Below are 15,714 nucleotides of genomic sequence, written 5' to 3' on the forward strand. Positions count from 1 at the left end.
TACTTTAAATGGTAAATAATTAGCTCTGATAAGAGTGTTCTTTGAAAATATCTATGTTCTCTTATAGATGCATACATGCTGCAGACTCAAGGACACCATTAGTAACTAAATGACATCAAGTGAACTAGGAGCTGCATTAGAAAACTCATTATGCATATTAACATCAGACTTGTGTTATATAACTAAACCTTTAACTAAACAAAGGGTTGTGAGGCCTTTTTTTTCTCTTTCTCTCTCCCTCCCTCCCTCCCCCTTTCCTGATGAAAGACGTCAACATAGATATTAATACATATGAGTAATATGTGTATAATTGCAAAATATAATAGCTATATTGTAATACGTGTTATATATATATATATATATATATATATATATATATATATATTCAACAGATCCTTGCATGAAAAATGTTAGACAGATGACTGACAAAATGGTTAAATTATCTGATGTTTCTTGAAAAGTCTTGGAAACAATGACAATCTTCTTAATCTTCAGCTTCTAATGTTTATACATACTTTGATCTGATGTGTATTTCTGGCACATCTACGCATTAGAGATGCTATTATCATATGTGACATATTCATATAGCTTCAGATATATTGGACACTCATTCTAATGTACATTTCATGAATTCAGATTTTTTTAGTTGCTTTCATAATGCTTTTCTTTTTTGTTTTTATACTATATTCAAAAGAGAAGTGGTGCAGCGGTAGCGTTGTTGCCTCACAGCAAGAGGTTCTCTCCCATTCGATTCTCGGCTGGCGTGCCTTCTGTGTGGAGCCTGCATGTCCTCCACGCGGTTGGGTGGGCGTTCGAAAGACATGCGTAAATGGACGTGCCTTCGTTGAAGGTTGAACGTCGATCTGGCACCTCGGCGTTCATGAAAATCTACTGCCAGTCATTAGCGGACTGGAGTTCCGCTGTGGCGACCCCTAACCGGGAAAAGCCAAAAGACAACATTCTAAAGAGAGAGAGATGGATTTGTGTCATTTGGTATTGGACAGGTGGTGGACGGATGGTTTAGTTAAGTTTTTAACTAAACCAGAAACTTTATGTTTCATGCATGTGTTTGTAAATAGTTTTGGGTTTTTGAAAGTCCACGTTATACATCCACGATAAATAAGTTTTCAGTAGATTTCAAGTCAACACGGAAGAAAGGTCTTTCAGTTAGTAATAACATACAAATTATAGTCAATGGCTTATAAATGCTTATCATTAAATATTAATGGTTTGAACAATAATGTCAAAAGAGCTGGTTTGCTTAAATATATCAAAATGCATAAAGCCCAAATCATCTTCTTACAAGAAGCCCATCTATTAAAAAAAGGATCTACAAAAATACTCTTTCAATGGCTATACCATTCAAGTAGATTCATGTTTTAAGACTAAGAGAAAGGGCACTCTTATTCTATGGAAAAATACTTATACTATGCCAAGAATTACAGATACAATTTCAGATAAAGATGGGATGTTAAGCATGCTTATTTTGGAAATCAACAGGAAGTATTATACTTTGATTAATACATAATGGATACCAGGACTGAGTACTAAATATGTTGACAAATATCTGGACCTGATTACTTTAAAAGCAAAAGGGGAAATTATAGCAACAGGTAATTTAACTGCCTATTATCAAGCAATGATACTTCTAAAAATGGTAAAATAAAACTAACATCTCAAGCCAAGAAGTTAAATGACTTTACAAACCAGATGAACCTTAAAGATAAAGAGTGCCTTTACTATGGTTAAGCAAAAATGTATAACAGCCCCATTGTGGAAATACTCTATCACCTCCCCCATATTAAAAGAAGGTAAGGACCCCAAATCATGTGATTCACATAGGCCAATTTTGTTACTAAACACTGATTATAAAATTATCATGACAATATTAGCTAATAGGATAAAGAAAATATTACCTAATCTAATACATAATGATCAGACAGGGTTCATTCTTCATAGAAAAGTGCAAGATAACATTATTAAATTACTATCATTAATAGATATAACATGCAAATACAAAAAACAACTAATATTAGCCTAGACATAGAAAAGACTTTTGATTCTATTAGTTGGTCTTATCTATACTGCGGTGGTGGTGCTGCGGTAGCGTTGTCGCCTTCCAGTTAGCCGTTGCCTGTTCGATCCTCAGTTAGAGCATCTTCTGTGTGGCGACATGTGTGAACAGGCATTCCTTCGTTGAAGGTTGTGCGTTAGGCCCAGCAAGCCAGCACGTAAAACTCTACTGCCAATCATTAGTGGACCGGAGTTCCGCTGTGGCGACCCCTAACCGGGAAAAAGCCGAAAGTTGGTCTTATCTACAAAGCATTCTGATTGGCTTTGAATTCTCCTCAGATTTTGTCAACTTAGTAATGAAAATATATGGTGGGGCACAAGCTTATGTGAAAATCGTATCATGGCTATCCTCATCACTTAAAATCCTCAAGGGAACTAGACAAGGTTGTCCTTTGTCACCATTATTGTTTGCTTTTTCAATGGAACCTTTTGCTACATGCACCAGAAACCAGCATCATATAAAAGGCTTTCAAATTAATAAGGCGTATTGTCTTAAGATACAATTATTTGCTGATGATATGTTAACGTTGGGTGATATTGATGGTTCTTTGCATGATGTTATAAATACCTTAAGCAAGTCTGAAAATTTCAGGGCTTAAATTTAATTATAATAAATCCAAAACATTACTAATTAACAAAAAGATCAACAAAAACCTAAGACAGAATAGCCTGTTTAATTGGGAGAATGATGTATTAGAATATTTGGGTGTCAGTATAAAGAATACATGGAAAGAGTCTGTTAAACTAAACTACAATAATTTAATAACCACCATCAGTGAACTAATCAAAAGATGGAATACAATGTTCTTCCCAATGGAGGATAGGCTCTCTCTAATTAAAATGATAATTTTACCTAAAATTTTGTTTTATGTACAGTCACTGATACTAGCCCTATCAAAAACTTATTTAAAAACTTAGATTCCATGCTACTTACATTTTTATGGTTCCCCTTAAAATCTAGAATTGCATACAAATGGCACATTAGAGTTTGGAACAGTAATGGGATAGCATTCCCTAGCTTAGATCTTTATTCTAAATCAGTTATAATTAATGTAATATTACAATGGATCACACCCACCTATATATCTGGCTGGAAACAATACATGAGATTCAAACAACTGATGTCAGAACTACAGAAAATCAATTTAAGGAACAATATGGAATAAGTAGAGTTCATTGGCTTTTACATGAATTTTGTTTATTTACTAAGAAGTTTGATCATATTTTTATGGCATTAATCAAACATTTACGAACTTTAAAAATATAATTGATTGTAATTACAACATTAAACAATTTCTATTTCTTATATTCCCTATAGCATACTCTCCTGATTGATGTTTGTGATGCAAAAATTAAAGGAAAATAACTTGATATTCTGGCATATTAAGCCACTGAACTCTCTTTTATGTAGTTTTGATAATAGTCAAGACGGTTGTTTTTACACTCATTACAGCAGTTTATAGAAAACAAAATGAGAGTATCAATCAACCTACAGACTGAATCTATACCTAGTTTGATTCAGCTTTTTATTAGGTGTCTTGGAAAGACAGATAATCAAAAATTAGGTATATCACCTATCTATTATATACTAAGAGAAGACACTCTGAAGTTTGACTCAGATTTTTGGAACTACTATGCAAAGATTAATGGAGAAAGTACAGTTTTGTACCTACCATAAATGTAGATGTCCGAACTGGATAGCATCTGCAGTCATAACAACTGGGTTGTCCTGTCGTCAGGCAGCCCTTCAGTCGGCCGGATTCCAAAGTCCGGGTCCGGCTTCGGCTGATGTCGCACTTCACCCGACGTCATCTCTGTTGGTCTTCGGGTATAAAGGCATCAGCCGGCGCCATTTTCCTCAGTGTTTCTTGCCCCAGATGCCAGTAGCCCTCTTGAAGGCTAAAAATTTTGGATAAATGCCAATGTTTCCAAAAAGATAGTGGTAATCCCAAAAAATAAGCATGTATGTACATATATACAACAAATACACCATAAAAGACTCCCCCCCACCAGCTAGCTATTAGGAGGGTAAACACCCTAGGAGTACCACAGAGGGGAAGGAGGGAGGGTAATCCTGACTGCAGATGCTATCCAGTTCGGACATCTACATTTATGGTAGGTACAAAACTGTACTATGTCCTTCATGGATGCATCTGCAGTCATAACAACTGGATAGAATACCATAGCCAACTAGGGGAGGAGGAAGAAACTAGATTATGGTGTGTTTAGGATCCCTTGCAGTACAGCAGTGGCAAACCCTGCTCGGGATCTGGAATATAGAGGCAAATTATAATGCTTGGCAAATGTATGCACGGAGGTCCAAGTAGCCGCCTCAATAATGTCTTTGGTTGCCACACCTCGTAAAAAGGCTGTGGTAGTGGCTGTTGCCCTTGTAGAATGAGGTCTTATGTTCTGTGGAATTGGTTTTCCATGGAAGGAGTAACAGAACCGTATGCAATTTCCTATCCATTTGGAGATTGTCTGTTTGGAAATAGCTTTTCCTTCCCTTCCTGTTGCATAGGCTACAAAAGCTGATCAGTTTTTCTGCTACTTTTGTTCTGTCCAGGTAGTAGCGTAGCTGTCTATGTACATCCAAGGTATGCAGTATTCTTTCCCTCTGTTTTGTGGGTTGGGAAAGAAGGTAGGTAGGTGGATTGCCTGGTTTAAAGACACTCTGGATACCACCTTAGGCATAAATGTAGGATTAGTCCTCATGGACACTCTATCTTGATGGAAGATTAGGAAGGGTTGTACTGCCATTAGGGCCTGGAGTTCAGAAACCCTCCTGGCTGAGGTTATTGCCAGTAGGAAGGCGGTTTTCCACGATAGATGCTGTAGGTCTGCTGTTGCTGCTGGCTCAAAGGGTGATAGTGTCAACTTTTCTAGCACAAAGTTCAAGTCCCAAGCTGGTAATGGTGGTTTCCTTGGAGGTTTTACATTCTTGATTCCTCTGAGGAACTGTCTGAGTAATGGGTGTGAAAAACAGGTGGATCAAAGCTGTATTCTGCTGATATAGCTGATGCATGTATCTTGATGGAGGAGTAGGACAGGCCTGAATGTAGAAGTTCTGCCAGATACTCCAGAATGTTAGGCATATCTATGTTTGACACATCTTTTCCTCTTTCAGTACTCCAAATGACAAACCTTTTCCATTTTCCTGCATAGTTCCTTCTTGTTGAAGGTCTGCGGGCTTCAAGAATAATGTCTTTAACTCTTTGGGAAAGTTCTGGATTAGCTGCTGCTATGTGATGTTCCATGCAGTCAGTTGCAACGTTTTTAGGTTTGGATGCATGATGCTGTAGTTGTTCTGAGTTAACATCAAAGGCATCAGGGGTATTGGCCACATATTGTTCTGTGACATGCTCCTGAGCAGTGGGTACCAGTGTTGTCTTGGCCAGTTTGGAGCTATTAGGATTATCCTTGGAAGTTCTTCCTTGATTTTTAGTAATACCTTGTGTATCAAGGGAAGAGGTGGGAATGCATATGCTGTTAGGCCTTTCCAGCTGAAGGAGAGCGAATCCACTTTCCATGCTAGTGGGTGGAATGTCCTTGTGTAGAACTTTTTGAGCTGGTGATTGAGAGGGGAAGCAAATAGATCTATCTGAGGCATTCCCCATTTCTTTGAGATGGTCTTGAAGATGTCCGGATGTAGCATCCATTCGTGGGCATCCGATGTGGTTCTGCTTAGTATGTCTGCTAGAGTATTTTCTTTTCCCGGTACAAATATTGCCTGTATCTGGATGTTGTAGCTGAGTGCCAGGTTCCACAGCTCCAAAGTCATTCTGCATAGGGGTATGAATGAGTGCCTCCCTGTTTGTTGATGTACCACATGACTGTGGTGTTGTCTGTCCTTATCATCAACTGGCCCTCTTTGAGAAATGGTCTGAAGTTTTGGATTGCCAGTTTTACTGCCAGCATTTCTTTTAGGTTGATGTGCAGGTGAAGTTGATCCTCGTCCACAATCCTTGCACGCATTTGTCCAGCATGTGGGCCCCCCATCCTAGGTCTGAAGCGTCTGTTGTGATGGTCTGGCTTGCTTGACATCTGCGAAAGGGTAGCCCTGGGTTTGACTGGCATGCTTGAGCCCACCATAGGAACTCCTGTTTTAAGCATGGAATTAGTGGAATTTCTGTTTCTAGGCTGTGCCTGTGTTGGGACCATAAATTCTTTAGGTACCACTGTAGTTTTCTCATATGTAGTCTGGCAAGTGGGACCAAGATTATGCATGATGCCATGAAGCCCAAGGCCTGCAGTACTTTTCTTGCTGTTAACTTGTTCTGTTTTGTTAGTGCCAAGAAGTAAAGAGGAGTTCTCTTTGTTTTTCTGCAGTTAGGAAAGCCATTTGTTTTACTGTGTCCAATTCAGCCAAGAATGTCCTTGTCTGGGATGGTATCAGCCTTGATTTTTGTAAATTGACTGTGTATCCCAGTGCTTGTAGCAAGTAAATGACCCTTTGTAAATCTGTTGTCAACTTGCTTTTGTTGTCCCCTTGTAGCAGGCAGTCGTCCAGGTATGGGTACATTTGAATTCCTGTAGTCTGCAGTGGGCGATTACTGATGCCAGGCATTTTGTGAATACTCTGGGCAGTAGATAAGCCAAAGGGCAATGCTGAGAATTGATAATGCTCTGATCCTGCAAGAAATCTGAGGTATCTTCTGCAGATTGGTCGAATGGGGACGTGCAGGTATGCCTCCTTGAGATCTAGAGTTACCAGCCAACACTCCTTGCCCAGCATGGGAAGAAGTTGCTGTAGGGTCAGCATTTTGAATTTTGGGACAATGATGTATGTATTTAAGGTGGACAGGTCGAGAATAGGTCTCCAACTTTTTCCTTTCTTGGAACTAGGAATAGTCTTGAGTAGAATCCCTTTCCTTGTTCTGTTGTTGGCACTCTTTCCACAGCTCTCATGTTTGCTAACTGCATTATCTGTTGTAGAGCCTCTGTTTTTTGATTTGGAGGTAGATTTGGCATTCCTCTTTTGACTGGTAAAGTGTGGAAGTGGAACCGTAACCTTGATCTATGGTTTGTAAAATCCACTTGTCTTTTGTGATATAGTGCCAGTTCTTTGAAAATAAGGTTAATTTGCCGCCTAATGGAGCTGCTATTTGTTCCCTGGTAGGCGGTTTTAGAGTTAAGTCACTGTGCCTGTGTTGTTGTAGTGGCAGTGGTTGTGTCTGTGCCTCTGTTGTTACCTTGCCACTGTCGTCCTCTGTAGGCACCTCCTCTGGATTGGTTTCTGCCTCTGGAACGTCCATTCCTGCCCCTTTGGGATCTTGTGGAGTCAGGAAAGGACCAATTTTTGGCAGGCCAGTTCCTGCTAAACCTTGGGGGTTGGACCTGCAAGAAATCTTTAACCGTTTGAACAGATTTTGCCTTTTCTTCCATTCTCTTCATTACCTGCTGGGCAGGTGTACCAAACAAGCTGGTCTTATCCATAGGAGCATCTAATAACTTGGCTTTAACATGATCCGGTAAAGCTTGTTCCTTTAGCCATGCATGCCTTCTTATCACTGTGCCAGTCATGGCTGATCTAAATGAAGCCTCCAGTGCATCATAGCCACATTTTAAGGAATGGTTACTAACCTGTTGTATGTTATTTACCATTTCTAATACATATTTCTTATCAATTGATTCATCAGAGAATAGCTTTTTTGTTAACTGATCAAGCATAAACTCTTGGTATTGTATCATGTGAAACTGACAGTTTAAAGCTCTAGCTGAGAGAGTAGCTGAAGTGTAAACCTTTTCGCCCCATCTGTCTAAAGACCTGGCTTCCCTTTCAGAAGGAATAGGGTTTTTAGCTGTGGTCGCGGCTACTGCCTTGGGACCCTGGGATATAGTTTCGCGGTCTGCAAGTGGGGCCTTGTAAAGGTGGTGATGAGTGTCTGGTACCCTGTAAAATCTGTCTGGTTTGGCAGGGGCTGGAGGTAAAGAATCTGGTGCAGAGCAGACATCATTGAAGGCATCATCCACTACAGAGAGCACAGGAGGTAAAGCTAAGGGCCTGTGTTGTGGAAGGTGCAGAAAGGTTCTAAGTCTTTTTCTGGAGTCTGAGAAATCCTGCTGCTGCCATTGGAACTGCTCTCGCATGGCATGTAAGGTTTCCCCAAAGGAAAATTCTTCTGGTGGGAGGCAGCTGGAATGGATTCTTCAGCATCTGAGTCTTCAAAATTGGAGAAAGGAGCCTCTGGCTGGTCTGTTATGTCTGATTCATCAGCAGAATCATCAGAGGACACAGGCTCGGGGCTCTGCCCTAGGTCTCTTCTCTGGGGCTGAGAGGCCCTGTCTGGGTGAGATTGAGATCCCTAATTAATGAAATTAAATCTTCTGCCAGGGTAAGCATTTGTGAACTAGAAGAGGGCCGTGTTGTAGGGGGTTTAGCAGGCACTGTTCTAGTAGTTTTGGCTGCTTTGGCCGTGGCAAAGGCCTTAATGGACATGGCTGCTGGAGGCCTAGCAGCACCACGTGCTGGGGTAGACACATCCAAGGGAATGGTGTCTGATAAGTCAGTGGCAACCACCGTAGTGGATAAAATTTCTGAGGCCGATTCAAGAGAAGTAGCAGGGGCCTCAGTGGTAGTGATAGATTCTGCTGTATTTTGATCAGCTTTCTCGGTTTCGGCCGAAACAGAGACACTCGCGGTTTGCTTAACCATGGTTTCGGCCGAAACCGCGGACCGCAAGTGTCGGTCTTTATCTTTGCGTTTTTTAGCAGTTTGGGTAGTCGGAGGATCCGACGGCATAATATACGCAAAATCAGAACCGAAAAACTGTTCAGCAAACTCCGACTGACGCCTAAGCGTTCGTCGGTTGAAAGAAGCACAGGCCGAACAGGCTGCTACGTCGTGGGCTGGGCCTAAACAAGGCAGACAGTAAGAGTGGAAATCCTTATGAGGTATTTGTTTCCCACAGGTTAAACAATTATTAACTTTTTCTGACATCGGCTGAGGCAAGAAAGAGTCCCCAACGGGGTACTTAGCTTTAGAAGTCTTCGAAGTAGTATTCGGTAGAAGTAATCCCTGGATCCGACCGACCGGCACTTGCGAACAGCTTCTGCTTCGGGCGCCACGTGGCAAGAAAGACTGAGGAAAATGGCGTCGGCTGATGCCTTTATACCCGAAGACCAACAGAGAGGACGTCGGGTGAAGTGCGACATCAGCCGAAGCCGGACCCGGACTTTGGAATCCGGCCGACTGAAGGGCTGCCTGACGACAGGACAACCCAGTTGTTATGACTGCAGATGCATCCATGAAGGAAATCAAATATCTGATGAATCAAAAAAAATGTTATTGAATTCTACGTATGGTACCTCTTCTTCATTACATTGGAGATTGTATACATAGAAATTTATGAATAGGAGTTTCTATACTCCACATAAAATAAATCTTATACTCAAAAACAGTGAAAGTAAATGTTGGAAATGTGATGAATTGCTAGAGGCCAACTGGGTTCACGTGTTCACTGAATGTAGAAATGTTGTTCAATACTGGAAAGACTTCAGATATTTTGTAAATGCTTTATGGTCTGATAACTGTCTATTTCTAACTCACTAATCCTATTCAATGTTCTTATACCTAATGTAATATCTAAATCTCAGATTCAGTTACTCTGGTCAATTCTTGCAATTGCCAGAAAAGTTATTACGTTGAACTGGAAAAGTAAACAAGATTTGATGTTTAAAGATTTTATTAATTTAGCAAAAGTTGCTTGTAAAAAAGAACTGCAAACCATTTGTTATAGAACTCATAACATTACTCATAAAAAAATAACATGGCAAAAATTGCAAAAACCTTTTGAACAAATACTGATAACTTCTCATGGATAAAATGATTGTTTATCATGGATGAATGTAAATATTGTAGATAGTTTTGTTATTGCTTTATTGTATTTGTTATATGTACATTTGCGTACGTTTATAATGAAAACAAAATAAAAATGTTTTTGAAAAAAAAAAAAGAAAAAACAAAAGGGAGTGAAAGGCACAGACAAAACCTACAGAAAAATGTGTTATAAACTCTGATAGTTTAACAGATGGCAAAGAAGTTTAAAAAATGTGCACTTTTTACAGGCTGCTTCATCTACTCTGGAAGATAACCTTAGATGTAGCCAAGCAGTGAGGTATATGTACTCTTTTACTATACAGCTAGATCTACACTTGGAGACTTCTCAAGTTGTGATGTGCAGAAAGACTGAACCATCTAAATGCCATTTATACATCTGTGATACTGGCAGCAAGTCTGCTGATGAGTTCTCCCTATCCAGAAAATAGAGAACTTGCAAGATAAGACTACTGTCAATGCCCATTCCCACATGTTTATAGCCACTCTACATACTAGGATACATGCTTTCTCCCTTGGTTTGATTATCATGTAACTGTAGCACCGACTACATCTATCTGCATAACTCCTTTATGGAGATTTTGTTTCAACTTCTCTACAACCAGAACTACTCACACCTTCTTTAAATTTATGCATAGAGAGCATTCCTTAAGGTACCGTTTATATTTATCAGCAAGATTTCTGTGTGGAGATTCTGGTCCAAATCCTTTACAGCAACGGTGACTCTCTCATTCAAATCTGTATCATGAGCATTCCTTTTCAGATCATACTGTCTGAATTTATACAGACCTCAGAAGACCTCTCCCAGCAGAGTCTGAAGCACTGAATGGTAATGTCTGTGATGGATACAAAGGGTGCTAAGTCCCCCCAAGAGGCATGTCTGTTGACTTCACACACCTTGTGAATTTGCAAATACTGCCAGCAATGGAAATTGTTGTTGCAAAAGTACTCCTGCTTGTTACTGCAATTTTTTTGCTTTGTTTATTTGTTTCTTTTTTTATCTATTTCGCACTAAAGAACATTTCCAGTTTGCTCTTCATTATTTTTAGTTACAATGACACCCACTGTTTACTCTCCGGCTCCACCTTACCCTGTCTATGCACAGTTACAGCAGTTGCAGCTAAGCCACTTACAGTCAAGTCAACCCCATTTCATACACCATATGGTTATTAGTTAACTAGTTAACAGAAATCATTTTTTCTCTCCATCACAGCAGAGAATGATCTTACAGGTTTTCTTGCATTCTGCTCAGGAGAAGCTGTTTTTTTTTTACTCCAGAGTGGATGCAACAGACTGTGGCCCTATTTCAGGTGGCTGTGTCACAGCCTTTCATAATGGTCAGACAATTCTCAATAGTTCAGGTCACATATCAGAAAACCATACGATGAATCTGTAGAACCCAGTAGAGGAAATCTTACATGTGAAACCCTATTAATCCCTGTTTGGTCAGGGAATGTTACTAGTGGATATTAGACACCCATGGGAATGTGGATGGACATTTTGCTAATCCCCCCTTCTTTCAAGATACTGCCAATGGATATTTGAAGTTATAGTGGGGTGAACATTTGCAGAGTAAGATCTGGTCCGCACTATAAGTATACATCACTTCAGAAGTAATACCAGCAGTTATCCTTGTCCTGAAGGCTATAAGGAAGAGCCAGGGCCAAGGAATCACTCAGGTGATAATAAGCAACACTAAAGTTTTGTGTGTATGTATGGGGGGACTCATGTTTTACCACATGTGCAGGATAACCATGGCAGTGTTTGATATATGAGCATCTGGCAGTTGCTTATGTTGTTTTACTCCACATACATCACATCATACACTCTCCAGTGTTGTTGGTACATTCTTGTTACGATTCAGCACTGACATATGCTATTGTGTCTATACTCAAAACACATAGTAACTCTCATTTAATTTTTATGCTGTTCACTGCTGCAAACATCCCCATGTGCTTCCCATCACTCAGTTAAAAGCTCATTACAGCATTGTCAGCAACTAATGAGCCAAGATGGATTTGTTACTCTACTGTCCCTAACTCTTCCCCAACAGCTGATACAGCTGCTGAGTTGATGATGCTGGGGTCTACTACAACTTCTTCTGCAAATGCAGATATTCTTGCACATGATCTGTAAAGACCGTTACTCAGGAATGACTAGGAAGAGCCAAGTGCACATCCCTGGTAAAGATGATGCATCCATGCAACTTCTCTCTAGTAGATGCTAGCAGTGCAGTGAACTGAACTGCCTTCCCTCTCCTAAGATGGGTGAGTTGACTTCAGGTGTTCCACTCTATCCTCCCTTGTCAGCTTCTCCAGCATCCAGGTTACTAGTCTCCTGAGTCATGCGTTTCACTGTCAGGGATTCATCTTTCTGCAACATGCACCTGGTAACATTTTCACTTATTAACAAAGAATGAATGGTCTAGGACTTCCACTCCTGGACTGCAAGACTTGCAAGTACCACTGTGTGGGTATTAAAGCATTGTGTGTATTAAAGTCATCCTTGATTAGTCACTCCCATTCTTCCCAAGACACCTCCTTCACAGCCCAGTATGCTATCTTAATCTGAGTTGTACAGGGCACAATCAGGACCAAAACCATCACAAAGTTAGTTACAAGTATGTTTAAGCTACAGTAAGAAAGAAAACAAAACAACCAATGACGGCTCACTGTATTAAATCACACCAAAAAGAGGAAGTGAAACAATTTGTAAGCTAAGACGATACTTTTTAACTCCAGAACCAAGTGCTGCTTAAGTGTTTGGAACTGCCACTTTCCTGACTCTGTAAGTTATATACAAACATACTTACACTAATTCAAGTGCTATGCCCCCGTTACCTATCACTATGATTCTTTTAGCAGATTCCAAGCGCTTCTGAAATTCCTGCAAGGAAAATAACAACAACACCATCCATTAATCATTTCTGTATAAAGTAAAATCAATTAACATTCCTGCAGCAAGAAATAACAGAAAAGTTGTTTTTAAGGTTGCATTTTAAGGTTTAGGCATTAAAACATGTTCTAAAAAAAAAAGTCACTTTCAAGCAAAAAGCAAGCATAAGCACTCTACAGGTTGGAACTTAAACTGCACAACACTACATATCCTCGCCATGGCTCCCTAATGCAGTTAGGAGGATGCAAACTGTAAATTTACATAATTTCAGAACTCAGAATTTGTATTTTTTTTACACCCCCCTTGTAGACATTTTATCCTAACATCTTTCCATACCTACAACTATTAGGGTAACTAATACTCTAAAATGTTAAAAACCTTGATCATGTTATACATTAATTAGCAAAGATGAATGCTTGAAAGGTTAAGTTACATGTAAATTGACTGATTTAGTAAGAACATACAGGACAATTCTTGATGGGTCCCACAGCTGGGTTCCTGCTTTCGACCAATCAGAATTTCAGAAGCTCCTATAACAGTATATAGAGTGCTGTCATGTGCTAACTACATAAACATGCAAGTTCCCCTGGCCAGCAAGCAAAACACAAGAATATGCTTGCCCTACTTTCAGGGAACTCCAGGAGTCACAACTGGATGATGGCGGTAGGACTGATCCCTCAAGGAAAGTCCTTCATGTAAGACATAACAGATGATGTTATGTGATCCTATCTCGCCTACATTCTGACTGATGGGTTCGGAGCCGATCCCTCGGCTCCGACTCGGCACGCTTATGCCAAAGAGCGAAGTCTCTTATTGGCTGAGCTTACTATATCCCAGGATGCACCACTACCAGTCCCCCAGATCTCGTTTGCCGCTAACTAGCAAAGACGTGGTCTCGAGCTGGCTGAGCTAAGTAGTGTTTTTCACTAACTTTTTCTGTCAGGAATTTCCTAATTCTTCAACAAAAGCTGTTTTAACAGCTATATCGTACTTTTGTGTATGAGTGGTTATTTTTTGTGGAAAATTTGTGTGGTGGTTGCGTGTTTGTTCTGACTAGAGGCCCCTTTTGAATTGAAGGGCCTTTCCCTGTCAGTCAATTGTCTTTCAAGTCCTTAAGGGTTCTTGGATCCCTTTAGTTAATTTTTCTGTTGTTGTGACAGTCTTTGTGTAAAAAAAAAAAAAAAAAAAAAGGAAAAGTAAGTGTTTTTCTGTGATAGTTAGAGTTACTAAATTTGTTGCCATAATGTCTCAGGCTCCTAGGCCTTCGGGCTTTAAGAAGTGCACTAAGTGCAGTTTTAAAATGTCAATCACAGATGACCACTCTCTCTGTGTGTATTGTTTGGGCGCCAAACATTTGCAGGAGTCCTGCAGCGTGTGTCACGCGTTTTCCTCGAGGGTCCTCCAAGAGAGGAAAAATAAACTTATTTTGAAAGGCCTTATTAAACCCTCATTTGAAGAGGCATTAGCTTCCTCTCCTTCTCCTGCTAAAAAGAAAAGGGCGTCGGCTCCGACCAGTCCGTCGGAACCGACCGCCAAAAGACATAGGCAGGCTTCTCCTTCGGCTCCACGGACTTCGGAGCCGAGGGCGGAACGGTCTGCCTCGATGCCTCCAGCCTCGACTCCTCTGGGTTGAGCCGACGGCTGGGACATCGAGGCGGGTCACCTTCATCGGCTCCACTGATCTCGGAGCCGATGAAGGTTGTCCGCCAGACACTTCCTCCTCGGCGCGAAGCCCTCTTCGCACCGATGGAAATTGGTTTGGACACTTCTTGGCGCCGATAATTGTCGAGTCGATTCGGAGCCGGTCCCCTAGTCCCTTGGAGCCGTTGGAGAGGCCTACTCGGACCCATTCGGTCTCTTCCAGGTCATCAAGGATGTCAGATTCGGACATAGACAGGGTGCTCCAAAGACTGTTCCAGTCCCCAGTCTTTCAGAAATTTGTTTCGGCTCCGACCCACTTGGCTTCGGAGCCGATAGCCCATTCCATTGCCATTCCTCCTCCGACCGCTTCGGCTCCGTCGGAGCAGGTGCTGATGGAGCCAGTGGAGATCCTAGGGTCGGCTCCGACCCTTACTCCAACCCCGGCCTTCGGGTCCGAGTTTAGCACACGGACTTCTTCGGCCGGACCCGGGGGTGACGTTTCGGGACCAATGCTGTCGGTTCCAAGCCTCCCTCTCGGTGCTTCGGCCGCGGGACTTCCGTCTGCTATCATGGCTCCGGAGACCGGACCCTTCAGAGCTATGAGGAGTGCCTTGGCCAAGTCTTCTTCGGCCATCTCTACGGCTTTACCGGCACCTTCCCTGGGCATGGAGACTGGGTCTTTGGCAGTTCCCCTGTCTCTAGGCAGCGGAGCCCCGGGGCCTGAGGTTACCCCACTGGGGTTCCCCTCCTCCTGAGGGTCTTTCGGAGTTGTCTTCGGAGGAGCCCCCAAGGAAGAGATCGTGCAAGAGGAAGCACGTGGACTCCCCCGACGAGTCTCTTACATCAGACACTGATCTTGATGATGCGGAGGGGTCCCCAAAGTCGTCCTCGGATGATGTCTCATTTGCAGACATTCTAGAGATCCTTAAGCAACGAGGCGGCTGGAATTCCAAACCCCCCTCCGCTGATGAGTCGGTGTTCCTCAAGGCCTTCGGGGCTCAGCCCTCCGCCTCCTGGGTGTCTCCGCCCTTCGACGAGCTCCTGGATTTGGTTTGTCGGAGGGCGTGGGAACATCCAGATACTGTGGAACCAGTGCCTTCTCGCCTAACAAATTTTTGTCTGCCCCACCCGAGAAGGAGTTCTTTACGATAGGCGTGGCTGTAGATGCCATGGTGGTGGCATCTGCTACCCAGCAGGACATGGCAGAGGCTTCAACGTCCGTCCATCCTCCTAATAAGGAGTCTAGGAGCATGGACCGGTACGGGAAG

The 15,714-nt window shown here is 41.8% G+C and overlaps 1 protein-coding gene across 1 annotated transcript in view; it reads right to left on the reverse strand.

Moving 5' to 3' along the window:
• The window catches only part of PYROXD1 (pyridine nucleotide-disulphide oxidoreductase domain 1), a 940,027-nt gene that overhangs the window by 647,533 nt on the left and 276,780 nt on the right, over window positions 1-15,714 (reverse strand). The window contains exon 5 of the mRNA XM_044087812.1: window positions 12,723-12,796. Within this exon, the coding sequence (XP_043943747.1) occupies window positions 12,723-12,796 (74 nt within the window). The remainder of the gene's footprint in view (window positions 1-12,722; window positions 12,797-15,714) is intronic.

The sequence above is a fragment of the Protopterus annectens genome, chromosome 11.part0 (assembly GCF_019279795.1).
Source record: "Protopterus annectens isolate FY-2018-M chromosome 11.part0, PAN1.0, whole genome shotgun sequence".
NCBI classification, from domain to species: domain Eukaryota; kingdom Metazoa; phylum Chordata; order Ceratodontiformes; family Protopteridae; genus Protopterus; species Protopterus annectens.